General features: G+C 34.9%; 1 protein-coding gene across 1 annotated transcript in view; it reads right to left on the bottom strand.

Annotated features, from left to right (window-relative positions):
* Positions 1 to 336: 336 nt before the first annotated feature.
* The window catches only part of CC2D2B (coiled-coil and C2 domain containing 2B), a 71,885-nt gene continuing 49,534 nt past the window's right edge, over positions 337 to 22,687 (bottom strand). The window contains exons 26-34 of the mRNA XM_039340945.1: positions 22,397 to 22,579; positions 21,732 to 21,935; positions 21,315 to 21,404; positions 13,212 to 13,325; positions 11,453 to 11,587; positions 9,629 to 9,751; positions 7,779 to 7,837; positions 4,976 to 5,153; positions 337 to 813 (exon numbers count right to left, since the gene is read on the bottom strand). Of these exons, the coding sequence (XP_039196879.1) occupies positions 625 to 813; positions 4,976 to 5,153; positions 7,779 to 7,837; positions 9,629 to 9,751; positions 11,453 to 11,587; positions 13,212 to 13,325; positions 21,315 to 21,404; positions 21,732 to 21,935; positions 22,397 to 22,579 (1,275 nt within the window). The 3' untranslated portion in view covers positions 337 to 624. The remainder of the gene's footprint in view (positions 814 to 4,975; positions 5,154 to 7,778; positions 7,838 to 9,628; positions 9,752 to 11,452; positions 11,588 to 13,211; positions 13,326 to 21,314; positions 21,405 to 21,731; positions 21,936 to 22,396; positions 22,580 to 22,687) is intronic.

Here is a 22,687-nt window from a genome sequence, read left to right on the forward strand (position 1 = left end):
AAAGAGAGAAAGAGAAAGGGAGGAAAGAGAAAGAGGAAAGAGAGAGAAAGATGGAGAGGAATGGCACTTCTCCAACCAGGCTGGGTACAGCGGCCTTCCTGCCCCCCTCCCCGGCCAGCTGGATGGGGGGTTGGGGGTCACCACAACATGAGGAACTGTATTAAAGGGTCACGGCATTAGGAAGGTTGAGAACCACTGCTCTAGGGTTTTCTGCCTGAGCAGGGGGCTGGACTAGAAGATCTCCAATGTCCCTTCCAACTCTGTTATTCTATTCTATATGGGCTCATTGCTTGGAGTAAGAGCCAATTTTTAATGCCTTATGAATGGTCACCAGGGTTTGGATCATCGGGATCTACATGTTTCCATGTAGTTGTGAATTTACAAAAAGACACAGAAAACTTTTAGATGTTTAAACTCGAAATAAATTTTATTAGATTTTTCTTTATTCATGGAAACAAATAAGTCTATTACTTTAGAAGAATGAAAGAATCAAATAGCAAATAGGGTTTTTTAAAACAATGTTTTTGACTAATTTCTTATCTACAACAACAATTCAGAAACCACAAATACCAATTTCACAGATGCACTGAGTAATTCCTAAAGAGGTTTGTCAGTTATCGCTACTTACTGATGACAAACCAAAGATACTAAGTAGATCCAAACAGATAAAATCTTATTTGGATAGGGATGAATATACACAGCAAGAGCAAATTCTGTACAGGGAATTTCTGAAGAATGAATTCCTGTCTGATAAACAGCCTCAGTTACTGACTGGATATCTAGGTATGGCATCTGTAAAGGAAATCCTGTAACCTACAGAAAAAAATAAATAAATACATGTTTAAAATAAACATAGCATCAAATCTAAATATTATACATCTGCTTATAACTGTACTGTTAAATCCAAATAGTACAAACAAGATGACATATAAAAATAAAACTATTATTCTAGATATAATTTTTAAATTACAATTACCATTTTCGATATATTGAGTTTAAAAATAATCTTGTTGCAATAAAATATAATTTGAAACACAGCCAAGCCAGTAAACATTTGTTTCAGATTCAAAATAACAGCTAATATAGGACACTTTTTGAATTTGGACCCTTTTTCAGTAAGTATTCTAATACAGCTTTTGTACTATTTTGCAAATGTTTCTTATAACCTTTCAAGCCCATTTCACTTTCTACCTCTTCCAGGCTGTAGATCAATCACATGGGCAGTGTGAAGGATCAGGTGAAGGGAGGAAGGAAGGAGGCTCTAATCTTAGAGATCAGCTGCTTTGTAGAATCAGAGACATGGAGCTTTTGAGAGAGTCATCCTCCCCAACTGCTTGAAATGTCTGCCAGCTGTTAAAAAGCTCAAAGAACACTTGATAAATGCAGGGTGAAAAGCAAAAAAAGAGGGCTCACAGAACCTTCTCCCACACCTGTCACCAGCTGTTTGGAGTCCTTTTTAACTCCATATTTTGAAAGAAACCAAAGAACTGGTGAAGAGCATCTTGTCTCTTTCTGATGAGGCCTGGTAAAGTCAGAACTCTCCAATAATGCTTGAAAGTAAGCTGTAGAAGCTGGGAACCCTATCTGTCTTTAATAGCAGAGGGTTATAAGAATGAGATCTGATAGGTCTTAATGAACTTTGGCTATAAATCATGTAAGAATTAGAAAGGGATGAAAGATATAGCAGACTGGTCCAAAAATTACAGGAAGCTATAAAGTCACCTAAGTCCTAGAGACTGGGGACAGGACATTATTCGCTGTCTTTCTTTGGTACCAGGAAATGACATGAGTGTTTAACTTGTATATCACGTTTAAAACCTGTTAATCTGTCTGTCTTGTTCAAAAGTTGTAAAGAACAGTATATAAAAAAAGAATATTACCCCACACAAAAGATTGTTGGAATGGTTCAAATAATCAAATGCAATCCCAATTGGAAATAAATTTGGAGTAAATAGACTGTTCGGCTTTGCAGGATTGCAAGTTGATTGATTTTCTGTTAGTTTCAGAATATCTTTTAATTCCTGATTCCAAAGGCAGGAATCAGTCAATGAAATAGAAGATGATGATAGGATAGGATGAAGAATGTTTCCTGATACAAGAGTTGAAAACCCAAACAATGCCCAAGAACCATGGGATGATTAGAGCGCATGAAAAAATATTGAGGGCAAGTATGTTGAATCACTTGGTGAGCAGAAAATTATTGAGAAGCAAGTGATCCAGAGTAGAAGAAATACTGTAGATCCTCTTAGGTTTCCCAAATTCAGTTTAAATTGCAACATTTACATTTTTGCATCAAGTAGGTTGATAGTCTTACTCCATTTGGTGATGATTATGAGCAAGTATGGGGTTTACCATTTTTGATTGAATTGCTGAGAGCAATTACCTCATCTGTGCCTGAGAAACAGATGCCCATAGGCACTTAGAGATGATGGATGCATGTACTAATTCTAGAACTAGACAATAAGATATGTGGGACTTGCTATTATTTGTTGGATGTATAAAAAAAATACTCAAAAGTTATTTGCAAATGTCTGTGGAGATGCTCAGTCATCCAGGTCATTGTTGTCTCAAAGGTGCTTTTCAAAAGGCAACTGGGCTTTTTTTCCTTCAGGAAGGAAAAGAAAACACTTCACTTTTCATCCAAAAAGCTTCATCAGTTCTGATGGTCCATCCACCATCAGAAGTGATGAAGTTTCTTGGAGGAGAAGCAAAATGTTTTCTTCTTTCTCAAGGAAAAACAGTCCAGTAGTCTTTTGAAAAAGCACATTTGAGACAACTGTTTGCAAGTAGTACTTTGTGCTGAACAGAACAATTGAGGAAACTCACAATTTTTAACATTGCGAATGGTTTTAGATAGCTGGTATGATTGATAAGCATAGGGAAAGACTAAACTCACCCATGCTGGAATGACTGGTCTAAATAGCTCTCTACTGTAGTTAAAGAAGCATTGATGGTGAGTAACACATAAGGAAAATTCTTTCATTGAAAATCCTTAACACTAATGCCTTAAAATGCAGTATTGGTCTCAATCCTTTGTCTTCTCACAAGGAAATACTCAGAATTCATGTAGAACAGATTAGGTTTGATTACATGCTTCTTCAGAAGTTTGGAGACTTCAGAATGCAAGGTAGATAAGGCTAGAGAATGCCAAAGAAGATACAGTGAAGAGCATTGAACTCTTATTGCATAACCAATCTGACATTAGTGGTATTGGAACCAACACTATTGAAACAAATGAACACAGTGCTACTAGAAGTGAATAATAGCATTTATTGTACCACCTCACACTCTGAAATTGCAGATGAATCTGAAATTCTTGGTATCATGACAGAGACTGCTTACTGTCACAGCAGATATATGTCAGTAGAATATTTAATGTAGTTAAGCCTCATGGAAAAAATGGTATAAGCTATGACACTGATATGTGTAAAGTTATTTCACAGTGCAATACTATTTTGCAAGGAGTAATAAAATTTTATATCCATGAAGCAAGAACGCCTGTGAGACTAATCATCATAGCACCTGTCTCTCCCAATAGGGTAGTTGGATGCAATAGGAGGCTGGCAACAATATCAATATCCTAACAAGGCAATGGGATGACTCCTAAAGAAAACATTTGGAGAAGTCACCAGTTAATTGTTCTATAACCTATCTCAGAAACACAATTGTGTTAACTTTTGTTAACTAGTCAGGTGAAGGAGGTATCAGTTCATTAGACTCAAGAACTTGTGATTATGAAGTCAATAGAATCAAAAGGGATCCTACTTCCTATGGAGTAAGAGGAATCTAGTTATTAATGCTAAATTATGTTGTTTCCTCTTTTGGGGAAACGTCTTCCTTTATGAGTGATTCAAGAAACAGATTTTTTTTATATACTATTTGAAAAAAGGAATGATAATTGATTTCCCTTATGTTACTGGGAGTATCTGGAAGATAGTGGGATAGCTTAATAAAGATGCTGCCATATCAACCCCTTATGATTTAAAGACTGTGGAAAGTAACAGTTGTTTTCAAGCAGCTGAACTTGAGACAACTGGTATCACCTGAAATAATATTAAATAACAAAGACATAGTTGAAAAGAAAGCAGCTTTTTACAAAACTATTTAGAGAGGAACAAATTATCTCTTCATGACTCTTTTATCAATTACAAGCAGTATAGGCAAATTTCCACCTAAGTGTTCCTCTTTCATATAAATGAAACCAAAACAGAAAGTGACAACCGTCTACATTAAGTTATTCTTCTAATGGCCTGGAAGGGGGGTGAATTTGAAAACTGCTTAGGAGAATTAAATCAGCATATCTATTGTGAGTCTGTAAGTCCATGCTTTCTACCACTACTATTCATATAAGGATAGATAGAGAATATCGTCAAACACTGGAACCATACTTTTGTGTTAACTTGTGCCACGTCTTGTAGTGATTAACCAGCGTTCATATTTCTACTCTTTGGGCAACAAAATGCTCTAAGGCAGGCATGTCAAACTGCTAGCCAGCAGGCCAGATGCATCATATTAAAACCACACCCACCCCATTGCTGGCAATGGGGAAAAAATCGCGATATGTGGCGCGACGTCATGCCTACTCTAAGGAATAGCCTGAAGCTTATCCTTGGCTTTCTTAATTAAAAAAAATTTATGAAGGCACCTACCTAAGGACTTTGTATGGATAATTATAATTTTTTGTCTAATCCTCCTTTTACTGTTCTTGTTTATCTCATACAGTAATTTGGTATCTGGCTTTACCTCCTACATCTTCTGTTTCTTTAGTCTGATTCCCCTAGTCAGTAATCAGTTTTTGTTAATGACTGACCACTGACAACCAGGATCCAAATTCTACTTGTTATGTGCCAACAAAATATATGTATAAAGCAAATAATATTTTTTCCAGTGGTAGCCTTTCGTATCCTGTGACATGTTGTTTGTCAGATGCCCTGTTCCCAAACGAGTATTTCATTAACAGTAACCAAACACTAACCCAGTAATGCTCTTGAAAAGCCTCCAAATAACTTTCTTCTTTTTCTTTGGTTATATGTCCATTTCTAAATTCAAGCTTGGGAAGAATTTGTCTTAAAACACTAGTACACTGTCGATGCCATCGAGTTGGAAGATGCGATCGCCATTCCATTATTTTATTTTTTAATATTCTTTCAATTCTGTTTTTCAAAAAAGTGCAAGAGGATGTTTATTATCATTATAGTTATTATAATAACTATAACTGTTAATTTACCCACTAGCTAAAAAAACCCAAATATTGTTTTGTGTGAAGAGTCTTTACGATCATGAAACTTTTAAACTATTCTGTGTCCATTTCAATATACAATTTGGGAAGGGTGTTAATTTTGTTAAGAAAAATTATAGAGCTAAAACATCTACAGAACAAACGCACACTGAATGGGAAAAATACTGAAAAGGAAATGTTACTAATATGGTTTGTTTCTAATAGCACTATTGCTGCTGCAATGAATAAAGACAAAAGGATAGAAATTAAACTTTTTTGTTAACCATCTTGTTCATGAAGCTTGAGGAATGTTGGGGATAGAAAGTCATTACTAAAAGCCAACATGGGTTTGTCAAAAACAGATCACGCGAGACAAATGTTATTGCATTCTTTGACAAAGTGATAAAATTAATGGACCAAAGGAATGCTGTGGGTATAATTTACTTGGACTTCAGTAAGGCATTTGATAAATTAGACCACAACCCTACCACTAGGTAAGATAGAAAAATGTGGGTTAGACAGCATCACCACCAGATGGATTCGTAACTGGCTGACCAACTGCACTCAACATGTAGTCCTCAATAGAACTGAATCTACATGAAGAGAAGTATGCAGTGGAATACCCCAAGGTTCTGTTTTAGGCCCAGTACTCTTCAACATCTTCATCAATGATTTGGACGAGGGGATAGATGGGGAACTCATCAGATTTGCAGATGACACCAAGCTGGCAGGAATAGCCAACATTCCAGAAGACAGGTTTAAGATACAAAAGGATCTTTACCTGAACATTGGGCGCTATCTAACAAAATGAAATTCAATGATGAAAAAAGTAAGGTTCTACCTTTAGGCAAGAAAAACCAAATGCACATGTACAGTATAGGTGATACCTGGCTACTAATAGTAGTAACTGTGAGAGGGACAATCACTTAAATATGAGCCAGCAGTGTGCTGCAACTGCCAAAAAAGCCAACATGTTCTAGGCTTCATTAACAGAAGGATAGAATTAAGATCATGTGAAGTGTTAATACCACTTTATAATGCCTTGGTAAGGCAACACTTGGAATACTACATCCAGTTTTGGTCACCACAGTGTAAAAAAGATGTTGAGACTCTAGAAAAAGCAGAGAAGATCAACAAAGATGATCAGGGGACTGGAGGCTAAAACATATAAAGAACGGTTGCTGGAATTGGGTATGTCTAGTTCAGGGCTCTGCAACCTTAAACACTCAAAGAGCCACTTGGACCCGTTTCCCAGAGAAAAGAAAACACTGGGAGCCCCCAAACATGTGTGCGCACGCATGCGCAAGGGGGAGAGCTTGATTAAAGAGTTTAATTAAAAAGAAATAGAGGCTGCTGTGCATGAGTTCTCTCTTTCCTCTCTCTCTCTCTTTCTCTTTCCTCTCTCTCTCTTTCCTCTCCTCCCTCTCTTTCTCTCCTCTCCCTCTCTCCCTCTTTTTTCTCTTTTTCTCTCTCTCCGTCTCCCTCTCTCTTTCTCTCTCTCCCTCTTTCCTTCTCTCTCCTTTTTCTCTCTCTCCCTTTCTTTTTTTCTCTCTCTTTTTCTCTCCCTCTTTTTCTGTCTCCCTCTTTTTCTCTCTCCCTCTTTCTTTCTCCCTCTCTCTCCCTCTTTCCTCTCCCTTTTTCTCACTTTCCTCTCCTCCCTCTCTTTCTCTCTTTCTCCCTCTCTTTCTCTTTCCTCTCTCTTGCTCTCCCTTCCTCTCTCCTCTACCCCCCCTCTCTCTTTCTCACTCTTTCTCTCTCCCCCTCTCTCCCTCCCTCTCTCCAATCTGCTGGCAAGCTGGCTTCAACCTGTTATCCAACAGACTGGCTCTCTCCTGCCCTTCCTGCTTCCTGCTTCATTTCAGAGACGTAGCGAAGGGAGGAACCCCACCCAATAAACGTGTCAGCTCGTCGGAGAACACGATGAGGCCACTCTCTTTTTGAGAGAGAGAGAGAGAGAGAGAGAGAGAGAGAGAGAGAGAGAGAAGAGGGAAGCGCAAGTGCCTCTGTTTCTCTCTCTCTCTCTCTCTCTCTCTTCTCTCTCTCTCTCTCTCTCTCTCTCTCTCTCTCTCTCTCTCTCCAAATGGCAGAGGTGGCTGGGAGCCACAGGAGAAGGCTCAAAGAGCCACACGCAGCTCCGGAGCCACAGGTTGCTGACCTGTGGTCTAGTTTAATAAAAAGAAGGACTAGGGATGACATAAAAGCAATGTTCCAATATCTCAGGGGTTGCCATAAAGAAGAGGGAGTCAAGGTATTCCCCAAAGCACCTGAGGACAGGACAAGAAGAATGTATGGAAACTAATCAAAGAGAGAAGCAATCTAGAACTAAGAAGAAATTTCCTGAGAACAATTAATCAGTGGAACAACGTGCCTCCAGAAATTGTGACTGCTCCAACATTGGAAGTTTTTAAAAAGAGATTGGACAGCCATTTGTCTGAAATGATATTGGGTTTCCTGCCTAAGCAGGGGGTTGGACTAGATGACCTCCAAGGTCACTTCCAACTCTGTTATTCTGTTCTGTTCTATTCTATTAACTTTAAAGAATGTTAATTAAAGTAATTACCTATTTTGTAACTCATCTACCAAACTTCCATCCGTTGCGACATAAAATATTTTTTCTGGCTGAAACAGAATAAAAAAGAAATTGCACAACCATAGAACATTCAAATGCAAGCTAACCAGGATTTTGACAGACAAAGACATGATTTCCCAATTCTGAAAAACATATGTTTGAAAGATGCTATTCTTATTTAGTATTTAGTAGCATCACAGATATACACTTATCCCATTATCTGAAATTCTCACAACTGCTGCTTTACTCTGAATACTGTTAAGTCTTCATATTCCTTTTGCCTTACTATCTCTTTCCTCACATATAGACAGGAAATTTTATTCAGTTCTTCACTGCCAAGGTTTACACTCCTGACTGTCAAGCCAATTTACTTTTATTATTTTTTTTCATTAAATTTAAATGTTGCCCATCTCACTGTCAAATGACTTTGGGCTGCTTACAATGTCAAAGTAATATGAAATATTTAAACGTTAAAGTATTAAAAATATGAATATTAAAATGTTCTGATGCTGTGATTTAGGAGGAAACATGCTAAATCCTAACATTCCATTTCCACTTCATTCCAGTCTCTCTCTCAGAAGTGATAATCAGTTGTGTCTTCTCCACTGATCAGACAGTATTTTCTGGGCTAGTGCTATTAAACCCTCCTTCCAGCCAGAGGTTATTTTAGTCAGTAATGTAATATAATACTCTTGCAGTTGCAGTTTGAGGAGTTGCTGCTAGAAATGAGGCCTCTCCTCAAACAAAAAGAAGGAAGGAGGGTAGAAACAGCTCTTTCTTGGCAGCTGGGAACTACCATGAGTTGGAGAGCAAGGTGGTTTTCCAAGCCTGTTTGCAAATCACATAAATATTTGCATATTATCTGATGGACATGTCCCTTAACTCATCTGACGGTCATTTACTTTGTCTCCAATGGAACTGGTAAGAAATAATAAGAGTTCATTTCACAGAGGATTGATTTTGCATTTTGTCCATAGGTTTCTTGACATCTCTCCCATTTTTAGTCTTTAACCTTACACCTTTCACCAACAAAAAAATAAACCCTATTTTAATATTAGAGCACTTTGTGGGTGCACTCCTATTTCACAGGCTTTCTCCACGACTTCTTGCTCTTGACTTTTGTTTTATTGTATTCAGGAAGATATGCAGCAGAACTGTTCCATATTTGGCTAAGAATGTAGGTGAATAAGCAATGGAGGCAGTAAAACTGGTGAGAAAACCTTGGATGTGATTAGATATACCATGTGCTTTCACAAATAAGAAAATCTGTTCTAGTCCCAGACTTCAGGTGGCCAGCACTTGTTTTACTATAGCCAAGTTTCTCTTGTCAAGAATGCATATTGTCCAAAATCTACGCTAAATGTGCTAAAAAGGTGCTAAAAACACATATCGTAGCTGGCCATACCTGTCATTTGCATTTCTAGAAGCAGCAGTATGATGCACAAAGTTATAGAAAGAACATTACTGTTAGGGTAGGTAAAGATGGAATATATCATTAAATGTTAAACAAATTTATCCCATCTTATCCTGAATTGGAGTGGCTAGCAATATCTTAATAATAGTTCCTCAGCCTATATTCCTTATATCAGGGGTGTCAAACTGCCAGCCCGCGGGCCGGACGCATCATCTGGAAGCTGCGCCCACCCCATTGCCAGCAATGGCAAAACTGGCCCGATACATTGTGTGACATCACATGACATCACGAGTTTGACATGTCTGCCTTATATCTATCTCTTTCCATAAACATCCCCTTTTTAAGGAAAGAATTCACACACACACACACCTCAAATGTAAAAATTCAATTATGAATTATAATTTGTAGGTACTGAAATGGTTCTTACCTGCACTGTTTGTGTTTTTGAATTCTGGAAATTGTACGGAAGCAATTGTTTCCAAAAGCCTTCCTTTGAAATGTCAAAACTGGTGCACATAGGTGAATTGTTTTGTTGAATGTTAAACCAGATCTATAAAATGTTATTTTAAAAATGACTTACAAAATATATTTATTTTTATATACTTTATATTTTTATAAATCTAACTCAATCTAAAGAACATATGTTAAATCATGATCATTTGTTAAATCATATTAGAACATTTTTGATGTGTCACATTTTTGAATGTAAGTATTTTAAGAAATTATCAAGAAAGTTGTAATTTGAGTTCATATCTTTATCAGAGGTCTAAAAAAGTAGTTTTCTTATTTCTCCTGCATTAATTTATATTCATTATATTGTGTTTCACTTATATATTCCTTCACAAGGTACAAACCTCTTGGTGTGATCTCATTCAATATTTTTCCTTGCACATAAATACAATTATAATTTATAATGTAAACATATACATTTTATTAATTTCAGCAAAATATATAGAAATAAAATAGGAAAAGAATAATTTAAGTTTAATATTCAAAAATAGTAACTTAGATATTTTAAAAAAGAATAGTAACTTTCAAATTTTACCTATATTAGAAAATAGTTTTTATCTGTTCAAGCATATTACTAATTCTTCCCATGTACACAAGTATTGTTTATTTTTGAGTCCTCTGTGAGTTTCTTATGCTGAAACATTAAACTAAATGTCATGTAAAATAGATAAATTAAAAAGTGTGCTTCTTGATCAATCACTTTCCTCTGAATAAAAGTAACTGTAGAACCCTACTTTTAAAGGACATACAAGAAAGTGATTAATCCTTTCTTCCCCATTTTCTGATTGAAAATTTGTTTCAGAAATTTTTGTTTGTAGTAATATCAATTCTGGAGATTTGGCATTAGAGAATAGCGTGGGGAAAAATTCTTAATACATTTCCACTTGGGATCTTCTAAAAGAAAATGTACAACTTTATCATGTTTTGGAAGAATTTACTTTATAATATTTGTTCAATGTAACCAAAACTGACTTCTAATAATAGAAGGCAGGATCTCCTTGGCCAATGGTGGGACAGAAAATCTGGTTTTCTCAGATTTTCGTTACATGTACATTCCATGTTGTACTTTATATATGCATTCCATTGTAGTGCAATAACAAAGATTTTAAGATTACAAAATACAGAAAGCTTTTGTCTTTAAGACTTCAAAATATAGTAAATGTCTGACATTTTTTAAATTTAATTATTTTTGGTGACAACCAAAAAGGAATCAATAAATTGAGCTACAAATCTTCACACTTGCAATGCTTAGAGAAATGAAACTCTTCCAGCTAAAGCAAGAGAACAACTGAACATGTTTGGAAGTTGAATGGAGAGAGCTGTCCAAGAAATTAGACGCAATAGGATAGCAATCTGTTCGCTTACATTAGATTTTTAAAAATTACAGAGTATCAGAAATGTTCAATGTATCTCATCTCCAACACCCACCCACGTCATATTAATTGTAATACTATAATCATGGAATGTCCAGCTACTTGGATAAATTAGGATTATATATACATTATTAGATAGATAGATAGATAGATAGATAGATAGATAGATAGATAGATAGATAACTTTTATTGTCATTTTTACTGTGGGCACAATGGCACACATTAAAAATGAAATTTAGCTGCTTGCTCTCGAAGTGTACACATACATAACACACATTTAAACATACTATATACAAAATATGTATAGACCTACACACTTACATATAAGTAACATATAAATATTAAGCCATTTTATTATAAATACTTACGTTTTCCCAACTGATTAAGCAATCAACACTCTGCAGGGGGCAAAATGCATCAAACTGCTTATAGCAGTGGCCACTCAGGGGATTCCACAGAAAATATTCTCCATTTTCTTGTGTTGCAACATAAGCTACTTTCCCCTATTAGCAAAATTTTTATTGATTCCAAATACAAAATAAATAATTTTATATTTAATTATATTTTCTAATTAATAAATTATTCATGTAGCACTCTTTTGGGGGGAAAACTTACATAAATTAATATAAATATCTGGTCTGAGTTTTAGAATGAGAACACTGACATATGTAAGGTAGAAATAGGAACACCTGTAGCTCTCCAAATATTACTTCCAATACGCAATAATCTAACTATCATGATGCAATTTCATTCCTGGTTTCCCATCTTTGGTCATTCTCATTTAAGATTATTGTATGTAATTATTTATCTTTGCTATTCAAAAAGGAGACATATGAAATAACTTGTTCTGAACTTAATCCTCAATATCTATCATGGAGTTTGCTTAAATCTGAAATTAAATAAAAAGAATCAACTGGATGTGCAAATCAGTGTAAATTGAAATCGTGTTGGTACAATACGCATGCAAATAATTATTCCATCAACTATTATGGGCAAATTATTTTTTAAAACTGCAGTAAATATGTAATTGTTATTCAAATTTCCAACTGTATTCTATTTGTACTTCTATTTCCAGTACAACATTTCTGGGCACTATTTCTTTTTATTATAGTATAATATTATTAAACTTATTAGAATATAAAATATAAATGAAAATAGTGGGAAAAGGGGAAATAAAGAGGTGTAGGATAAATAAGCAAAAAGAAAAAAAAGCATTAACGTCTGACTCTTTTCAGCATAATAGAATGAACATAACAACATTATAGTCTCACCTTTTTATACTTTGCATATTCAGTATATATTAATCATTTCTATAACAAAGAAAACTTATCTAATCATTAAATCATGTTAGTGACAAAAAATGCTGTTGACATGGCCCAATACTGGGTAAATGTCATTTAGTTTTAATTCTATTCATTCTACATACTTTTTACAGGTGCTATATTTCTATGACCTATTTTATACAGTACCTATTTTACTTGCTCGTTATTGAACGTTAAAGAAAGGCAAAGGTTTCCCCTTTCCAGTTGTGTCTGACTCTATGAGGCAGTGCTCATCTCCATTTCTTAGCCAAGGAAGACAGCATTGTCTGAAGACACATCCATGTGGCCAGCATGACTATATGCCAAGACGCACAGAACACTGTTACTTTCCCACTTATTTTTCTACTTGCATTTGCATGCTTTTGAACTGCTAGGTGGGCAGGAGCTGGGGCAAGTTACTTTGGTGACCTCCACTAATTCCATCAGTTTCTCTCATTCTTCCATTGTGGAAATTAATTAATTGATTGGTTGATTGATTAGTAATGAATTAATTAATTTCCATTTTGACTTTGTGCACTATCCCTCAGCAAGAACCATTGCATATTCACATATGCTAGTGAATACTAATGAATACTGTGACATCAAGACCAATTCAGCTTTCAGATCACATCATTTTGTTTGAAAAGACACTCTTGAAAGCTTCTTTAAAAGCCTCCATGGCTTAAGTTGCTTAATTTAACATACGTGCTAATGCTTTTCTTCACATAAGAATCTCAATTTGCTTTACAACTTCACTCATTGTTTATAATATTTGGGAAGCACAGTTTTAATTATTTTGCTAATTCAAAAATTATTTTGATCTTACTTCTAACACAGATGTTCCTAACAATACCCAGGCTTTTTTCCCAATGTACAGAAGATAATTACACAGAAGCACTGCATGTTCTTCTTTATTACCAACACTCAATTCGATGCAATGCTACAAAAAAAAAAAAACAAGTTACTTTTTTAAAAAAAAAGTATGTTCATCTTCATACATAATAATAGTAAAATTTCATTATAAATAGCAGTGTTATTATCATGAAGAGTTTAGAAGCTGCAAGATATTTCAGCTAACTATACATTATTAAGAAAGTAAAAAAAATATATATCCCTACCATCTAGGTTCCCTAAGTTAATTGTTTCTTCTATGTTTTTGAGGTTCAGAAGCTGAAAAGAGTTTAAAATAGATAACATAACAAGCACTTGCTGAATCACATCAGGAAGAGCTGAAGCTGTTTTACTCAAGTATCAGCAAAGAATGAATCTCCCCCATTAATTATTCTAGCACTTTCCTAGCAACCTGGTAAAGAAGATGCTGTAAAATATGGTAAAGCAATGATATCATACAGGTATTGCCCATGGTGTTAAACAGTGTGAAAATAATGATTTACAACTGGTCCTCACACTAATGACAATAACTATAATGACCAATGTTCTTGTAGTCACATGATCAAAATTCAGGCAGGAATTTACAACTTGCAGCATCCCAGGGTAACATGGGCCCCATTTGCCAGGGGGCAACAAGCAAAGTTGGAGGATGCCAGATTTCCTTAATCACATGATTCATTTAGTGACTGTGGCAAAAAAAATCATAAATTTGGATGTGACTCAATGACCACATCATTTAGCAATAAAAGTTTCAGTTCCAATTGTGATCATAAATTGAGGGATATCTATAGTTTGGGTGTGTAGGTATAGGTATAGGTATAAGTATACAGATACATGATAGTAGAAAAGTAAATATCCTTTGTTGATTTTACCATTATTGAGATATTTCTCCAAGTGAATATTACTCCATGTTCAATTTATCCTAAGATTTCCTCCATTGCTGTTAGATGTTAGAAAGATCAGATTTAGAACCCCTAACAAGAACTGTGAATAAAAATTGAATGTGGCCTCTTGGCCAAATCTAACATATGCCTAAATACTGGCATGCAAAAATTGCACTACATTGGATACCTCCTGGAGAAAAGAAGAAGTCAGGCCAGCCTCGGAAACCCTGGCGCCAAACACTTAAGGAAGATCTTAAGATTATTGAAGTTCCAAAGATGCTGCGAATGATCAAAACCACTGGAAAACATTTGCTGCCCAATGTGGTCTTCATAGATCATGATGATGATGATGTTATATGTACTTAAATAGAAAGCAATCTCCCAGTCTATTTATAAACTGACAAGCAGCATTAAAAAAGTTCCCTAGCATAAAGTGTAGGTAAGTATCATAAGAGTAATTTCTGCTCAGTAAAAACTCAGCTTCATTAGAGAGAGGACGAGTTCTGGATATCCTATACATTAGGGGGGACAGGGGGTGAGTACATGTCTGACTCACAACAAGGATAGCAATAAATCCAGTGGTGAGATTCAAATATGTGAACAACCGGTTCTCTGTGTGGATGCTGTTTTCGGAAGTCCCTTGGCAACAAAAAATTAGCTACCAGTTCTGCCGAAGTGGTGCGAACCAGCTGAATCCCACCACTGAATAAATCCCTGCATTCCAGGCACTTAATCCCATTATCTGGAAGTTACTAAAACAGAATTCACAGAATCAGTATTATTATTTATTAAATAATATTTATTATTTATTAAATAACAATTCATGAAGCGAGCGGCTCTGAGCAGGTTGCATCAGTTGCCTGCTTGCAGACAAACAATAAATAATATATGCACAGAAGACAGGACTACTGCAAAATACTGATGTAAAATATCGATGTATGTGAATGCTCCATGTTTAAATTGTTGGGTTTTTCTAGAATTGGATCTGACCTCATCTTGTTGTTCAACATATTACATACTGAGTACTTCCCCCAATCTGGCATTAGATGGAGATTACTCTTTCCAATATTTCCCCAAATTCATTATTTATAAACATTACTAAAACACTGGTGAATAATTTAAGCATGTAGGAAAGAACTCAAGGGAGAGGGCTTTGAATTGCAACTAATATGCAAAAAAAAATGATAACGAAGACGTTAAGTTGGCACGTGACTTCATCTGGAAGACTGTTAAAGGTAAGGAAATCTTTGATCTGTAGGAAGACCAGGAAGATACGGAATGCTTAATCCTAAACTTTATTTGATAAATTGATTCCAATTTATTTTTTTCAAATGCAATACTGATCATAACAATCTCTATTCTTGGGAACAATGAAGAATATTGAACAGGATATTTGATATGAAAGAATTCCTTGGTGTCTTGCAACAAATATCCAATGTCTGTCAGACTTAAAGAGAACTTTCTTTCCAGAACTAGCTTGAAGAAGAGTCGGAAACACTTTGGAGATACCAAATTTAGAGTATAACTTTCCTTTTGGTTGCAAAGCAATCCCTGATCTATTCCTAAGCACCCTCACTGATGCATGAATTATTTATAAATCTATATTGGTGGGTGGCTGGCATTATGCCTATTGTTTTTCTTATCACATGAGCCTTTCAGTGAGGAAGATATTATGTCTTCATTGAAAACTCCCATTTTATTTATGGCCTCCTTTGCAAGTGTAAGGACCCACTCCACTTTGCATCTTAAGAAGACAGAACTCTTGGAATATTTCTTCCAACAGGCATCTTTATTAAGAGAAAATGGTTGCAGGCGTTCTAGACAGGACTTGGGGGCTAAGCCCTATGGTTCAAGGTTTTAAGGGGTTCCCAGCAACCCCACCCCACCATCCTTCCAGTGACAATCCCAGGCATTACATTTCCACCCCCTTTTTCCTCACTGCCGGCGGAAGGGAGAGTTCAGAGGGGAGTAGATGAAAGCTGATGGCCCGATTGTTATGATTAGTCCTTTTGGTGGTATCCACATTCAGTCCCTTTTGAAGTTGTACCGAAAGAAGTGAGGGCCATAAAACCCCTTTGTTCACCCCCCCCTTCCCCTTCATCGTATGACAGAATCCAGAGAGGGCAGAAATAGGGTTTTCCATAGTCGATAACTAGAGATGAAATATAATTGGATTCTGACAGCAAGACTGTAAAGACCTAAACACTTTATTTTTGAAAGATCTAAATCCTGGCCATCTACAAAGAATGTCTTTTAAAAATCTACCAAAGAAAGAAATGAAGATTTTGAACTAAAAGCCACATTCAAAACAAACTGAATAATATTTGAAGTAGGATCAGCCACAAAAGCTGTAATCTTGGCTACTTTATTATTCATTGTCAAAGCTAGGTGTGCTCTAAGGCCTTTTCAATGCTTAACTCTTAGTCAAGATTATCAAAGCTCTTCCTATTATGGAAGAAATAGCACTATTGAGACAATTCTTATAACCACAATAGAAGCCTCATATTCTTGTCTAAGAACAACCTCTCTTTTGTGATATCCAAATTCTTTTATGACATCCTAATTTTGGGATGCAATATTGAAAATGGGTATTACTGACATAATTGTTTCCCATCAATTATGGGAAAGAGATTCCAAATGAATTTTGTGTAAGCAGAAATAATACTCTCTTTTGGTTAAAAAATTAAAACAGAAAAAACTCCTTTTCAATGGGATAAATTGTAATTTTTACTTTCAAACAGCAACGAATCAAATTGAACTGCAAAGAATCAGATTGAACTCTGTTCAAAAGGGATTTTTAGAAAGATAAAAAGAAGAATTAGAGGAGACAGAAATAGAGATGCAATGGGAACTGGAAAAAGATGATACTGAGGTAGTACCACAGATTTGGATTTTTTAAAATTTTTCAATTAATTATGGATTACAATTGTTTTACATGGAATGTAAATGAAGCAAATGCTCCTCAAAAAAGAAAAAAAATCATTATTTGAAAAAATTAAAGCAAGACATTAGTTGCCTATCAAAGAATTATAACAGGTAAAAAGGATGTAGAAAATTTGACCTATAAATCTTGGAGTGAAGAATTTATTTCAGCAGATATTAAAAAGAGAAATGGAGTTGCTTTGTCCATTAATCCTCATGGCAGAAGTTATACAAAAGTTCTGGAAGTTTATGCCCCCAAATGAAGATAAACAACTTATGAAGAGATTAAAGGGGTGGTTTCCCTCCAACTGGATAAGACTTCTGAAAAAAAATATTAATATCATTCAGAGTAAATTACCTTTTTTCTTTAATTTGATGGACAATTTAAAATTGGTTGATGTGTGGAAATGGAAGAAAAGTAGTTAAAGTACAGTTATTTTTCAGAAAGACACAAATGTTTTTCAAGAATAGATATAATGTACCCTTCAAGTGATTTTGTTATAATAGACTTTATCAAAGACTTTTTCAGATCGTAACTCTGATTTATAAAAGAAAATTCTTTTTCTTTCTAATGGAGGCAGATGGGCAGTACAGAAATGTGAAAAATAAATAAATAAAAATATATAAATGAAGTGTTACCAAAAAATGATATTGTTGAGGACTACATAAAGAAATTAAAAGATTGTTTGAAAATAATTTAAATAAATGTACTGATTTGAGAATAGTTTGGGATGCAAGTAAAATATTAGAAGTTATTTGATACAATATAATTCTGAATTTAAGAAGAGAAAGTGCAAAATATTTTGTATGATGTAAAAAGCAAAGAACAATTAAGAATTAAATTGTCTATGTTAACAATAAGAGTAATGGACATAGAATTGACTTATCCAAAGCAAAGAAACTATGGATTTGCAAATAAACCAGGGAAATGGCTGGCTCATAAATTGTGATGAGAAAGTGAAAAGAAATGATATTGAAATTACAAGACAGAGACGCTATAAACTATAAACAGATGAGGTTTCCATAAAATATTTATACAATGTTGTTGTTGTTAATTGCGAAGTCGTGTCCGACCCATCGCGACCCCATGGACAACGTTCCTCCAGGTCTTCCTGTCCTCTACCATCTTCTGGAGTCCATTTAAATTCACACCTATTGCTTCAGTGACTCCATCCAGCCATCTCATTCTCTGTCGTCCCATTCTTCTATTGCCCTCAATCTTTCCCAGCAATAATATCTATCAATATATTATTCTTATTCTTACTAAAGGCATGATATTCCAATGGAAAAAATATACAAATATTTTAGGAAATAAAACTTACCCAAGATTAACAGAAAAACAAAGACAAAATATGGAGCTATAATGATAACGAAAGTTTCAGAAGCAATTAAAAAGAATAAACCTGGAGCTACTTGGATCAGATAGTCTATCAAGTTTGTATTATAAGTACTTTTAGGATGGACTTTTACAACTTTTACAAAATATGTTAAATTATATTCTACAGGGAGTAATCATGGAGAGGGAGGAAAGCTGCCACAAACTTGGAAAGAGCTAATATAACAGTTATACTTAAAGAGGGACAAGATCTAATTTCAGTAAGGAATTACAGTCAATATCATTATTAAATAATGACTGTAAATTTTTTTCTATGATTTAATTTGAAGGATTGAAAATAATCTTGCAAGATTTTATTCATGAGGAAAAGAGCTGAAAGATAATGTTAGAACCATGTTAGATATGTTAGACATTTTGAAATATTTGGATGTATTTAATGAAAAACAAGGAAAAACAAAAATGGATGGATAGAAGAATTACTTCAAGCAATTGATTAAAATTCCATTTCTTTTCTGAAATAAAATACTTGATAGGAATTTTGTGCTAGGAAGAAAGCTATTCAAACAATGAGAAAGCAAGTGTGGCCATACTTGGAATACTGCATCCAGTTTTGGTTACCACGATGTAAAAAAGATGTTGAGATTCAAGAAAGAATACAGAGAAGATCAACAAAGATGATCAGGGGACTGGAGGCTAAAACATATAAGGAACGGTTGCTGGAATTGGGTAGTTCTAGTTTAATGAAGAGAAGGACTAGCGGTGTTCCAATATCTCAAGGGTTGCCACAAAGAAGAGGGAGTCAAGCTATTCTCCAAAGCACCTAAAGGCAGGACAAGAAGCAACGGATGGAAACTAACCAAAGAGAGAAGCAACCTAGAACTAAGGAGAAATTTTCTGACAATTAGAACAATTAATCAGTGGAACAACCTGCCTCCAGAAGCTATGAATGCTCCAACACTGGAAGTATTTAAGAAGAGACTGGATAGCCATTTGTCTGAAATGGTATAGGTTTCCTGCCTGAGCAGGGGGTTGGACTAGAAGACCTCCAAGGCCCCTTCCAACTATTATTTATTATTGTTATTATTATTTGCTAGAATACAATATAACAATATTTTGTGATTTGAGAGGAAAATTTTGAAACCTTGTTTTTAATTGTAATTTTTCTAATCTGAAGTTTGGTGTAGAACAGTGGTTCTTAACTTGGGCGATATTGCCCCCCAGGGGGCGATTTCATTTTTCAGGGGGGCAATGGAACGAAAAGGGGCGACACGGGGGCGAAGGAACGAAAAGGGAGCGATATGGGGGTGATGGAGCGAGAAGTTTTGGGGACACTTTTGAGACTTTTTCGTACAGTGAATCGCTGCATATCTGTCGTACAAAAACATCAGATCGCTCGCTATTAGTGGATTGAATTGTGCTTTCAAATGTTCCTCCAGCTAGCTTCAGTACAGAACGCCGTATATGTGAACACGCATTGCTTATCTCCATCCGTGTTGTGCACCAGCCTCTACCCATACAGTGGCACGCCATTGGCCAGAATATGGGAGATATGGGAAAAAGACTGGAAATAAATTATTTGCATCGATATGTCCTGATGACAATTTTAAAGAAAACAAAAAAAGTGTTTGCATAAATTGAAGAATTATTTCCTATATTGTGATTGAGAGGTTATGTTGGGGGAGGGGGGCGATGACAACTTCCTCATTGGCTCAAGGGGGCGATTCGTTCAAAAAAGTTAAGAACCACTGGTGTAGAGGAACTTTAATATGCCCCCTATAATGATGCATGAAGTCCAGATGATTATCTTTGCTGTATTTCCAGAAACTCTACCCTCTGCTGGGGAAAGATGTTGGCTTTCTGCTATTAAAACTTACCAGCAGAGAGGGGAAAAAAGTAATAGTCTTTTGATCTTCATGTTCAAATGATAAAATTGTCTCAATGTTTGGAAGACTTGGTTCCATAGCCAATTACGTTTCTTTCCCCTCTTCTGGGTTTGGATGGATTCTTCCTCATCTGAAGAACTTGCAAGAAATCCTGGGTTTTTCTGACAAAGTTTTAAAGAACTTGTTTTTCATCAAAAGAGAAAAATGGGTTTAAAGGATAAAAAGCATACTGACAAGATAAAGTTGAGTGGTAACTGTATGAAACATGAGAGGAAAAGATGGTGAGCTATTGGTGATATGACATCCTGTCTCAGAATAAGACAAAAACAAATCTGGAAACAGAATGTTCTCTATTAGGGAGTTAGTTTCTACTTCTTTTTGTGTATTATTACCTATTAGAGTAAGTGAAAACCATTTCTAAGAATATCCTCCCCACTGTAGGAAAACACATTCACGGTAGTATTTTATAATTCAAGTTAATTATTTTTTGTAAACTGATAAGCAGTGATATTTAAGTCTTTCACCAGATGACAAGTACCACATCACTCAATAATCTTTTTCTTTTCCTAGGTCCACTCTGGCTATAACAAACTATAATAGAGCAGATTACTCAAACTCAGAGTTAAATTCAGAAAAGAACAAACAAAATTACAATTAGCAATATTAACAATCAGCAAAATCAAAATTATTTGCCAGTTTATATTGCAAAACAACATATTATTAAAAGCCAATCGAACACTTGTGAGAAGTGGTAGTGGCAGCAAATGTATCAGTTGTAACTTTTAATACAGTAAATTATTCATAAATATAACCTATTGAAACAAAAGCTTTTTTGGGCTACTCCATAATTTTTAAAAGTGGGACGAGATCCTAAGGGAAAAAAGTATAAGAAATACCCATTTATACCACACTTCCATATAAATACTTCAGATGGCTATCAGTGCAAGTTACACAAAAATTAAAGGAATTTGTAAAAATCAACAGAGCAGTATTACTATGAAATTTGGCAGTACCTCTGATGTCATCCACACATCAACATCATTATTTTCATCCACTGTATCTGCTATACAAGGAATTAAAGATACAAATCTTGATATCAGGTCCTAGAAAATAAGATGAAATCCAATCAGCAGAAAATCAAATCAGCAAACCCAACTGATTTGCTTTATGTGGAATTATAATATGCATCAATTATTTATTCATTGGATTATATTTTTACATTTATTAAGAAATATAAAGAAAAAGTTCTAATTGGCACACCAGAAATAATAATTTGAAGAGAGAAATAATAATTTGAAGAGAGAAATAATAATTTGAAGAGAGAAATAATAATTTGAAGAGAGAAATAATAATTTGAAATGTTTTAAAAAAATATTTAATAAAATCAGAAAAAAAAATATTTAAGAGTAATAATAATAAATCATACTCACAGAAATTGAATTAGGATCTTTTGGATATATATCTAGCAATAGTTGTGGTGGATTCAAAGGGCTAATGTACTTAGTTACCAAAATATTCCTTCCCTGATTGTTAAAAACCGAGGTCATTATTCTTCTCTTTGGAAACACTGCTTTCCATGTTTGCTTAAAAATGTATGCTCTTTGCAATAGTGTTTCTGCTTCATGATCTGCAAGCTAAATATATACTCAAAATTAATCCTCAACTTATAACCCTCACTTAACAACCATTTGAAGTTATGATGGACCCTCCCAAAAGCTACCTACAACCTGATTTCAAAGATACAATGGCCAGACACACCCTCACAGTCACATGGTTAAATTTTGGGTCCTCGATTCACTTTATATCCACTTGCAGCATCTCAATGTTTTTTGCCATTAATTTCCAGTTGCCAGCAAAAAAATGGCCATTGGGTAAAATAGATTTGCTTAACAAAGACAGTGTTCATTAAATCACTGCCAGAAAAATGTAAATCAGGCCCAGTCACATATGCTTAACTTACAACCAAAATGCCTTACAACCATAATTCTGGACTTAATTACAGTCATAAGTTGAAGACTATCTATATATTGCACTTTATAATTAGAAAAAATTGAAATTATCTTATATAACAAATGAGATAATTACAAATGCCTACCGTATCCAGTTCTAAATTATTTTCAGCAGAGGATAACTGAGGTTCAATAGTGGCAAAGATGGTTAAAAAGCTATATTCTTTCAGGTTCTGCCCCAAACATTCTTCTTTAGGGGATACATATGTCTTACTCCAAGTATATCCAAGTACAACAGGTGGCATATCTATTTGAAATGTTCCACAAATCTGAGAACACATACAGTTTACAAATACATATAATAAAGTCACAATAAACATCTGAAGGGATGGCTGCATTACAGGGATTATTCTGACATGCTTAAAACCATATTTCTT

This window comes from Crotalus tigris, unplaced genomic scaffold (assembly GCF_016545835.1).
Source record: "Crotalus tigris isolate CLP2741 ecotype Arizona unplaced genomic scaffold, ASM1654583v1 scf7180000017757.759095, whole genome shotgun sequence".
Classification (NCBI taxonomy): Eukaryota; Metazoa; Chordata; class Lepidosauria; order Squamata; family Viperidae; genus Crotalus; species Crotalus tigris.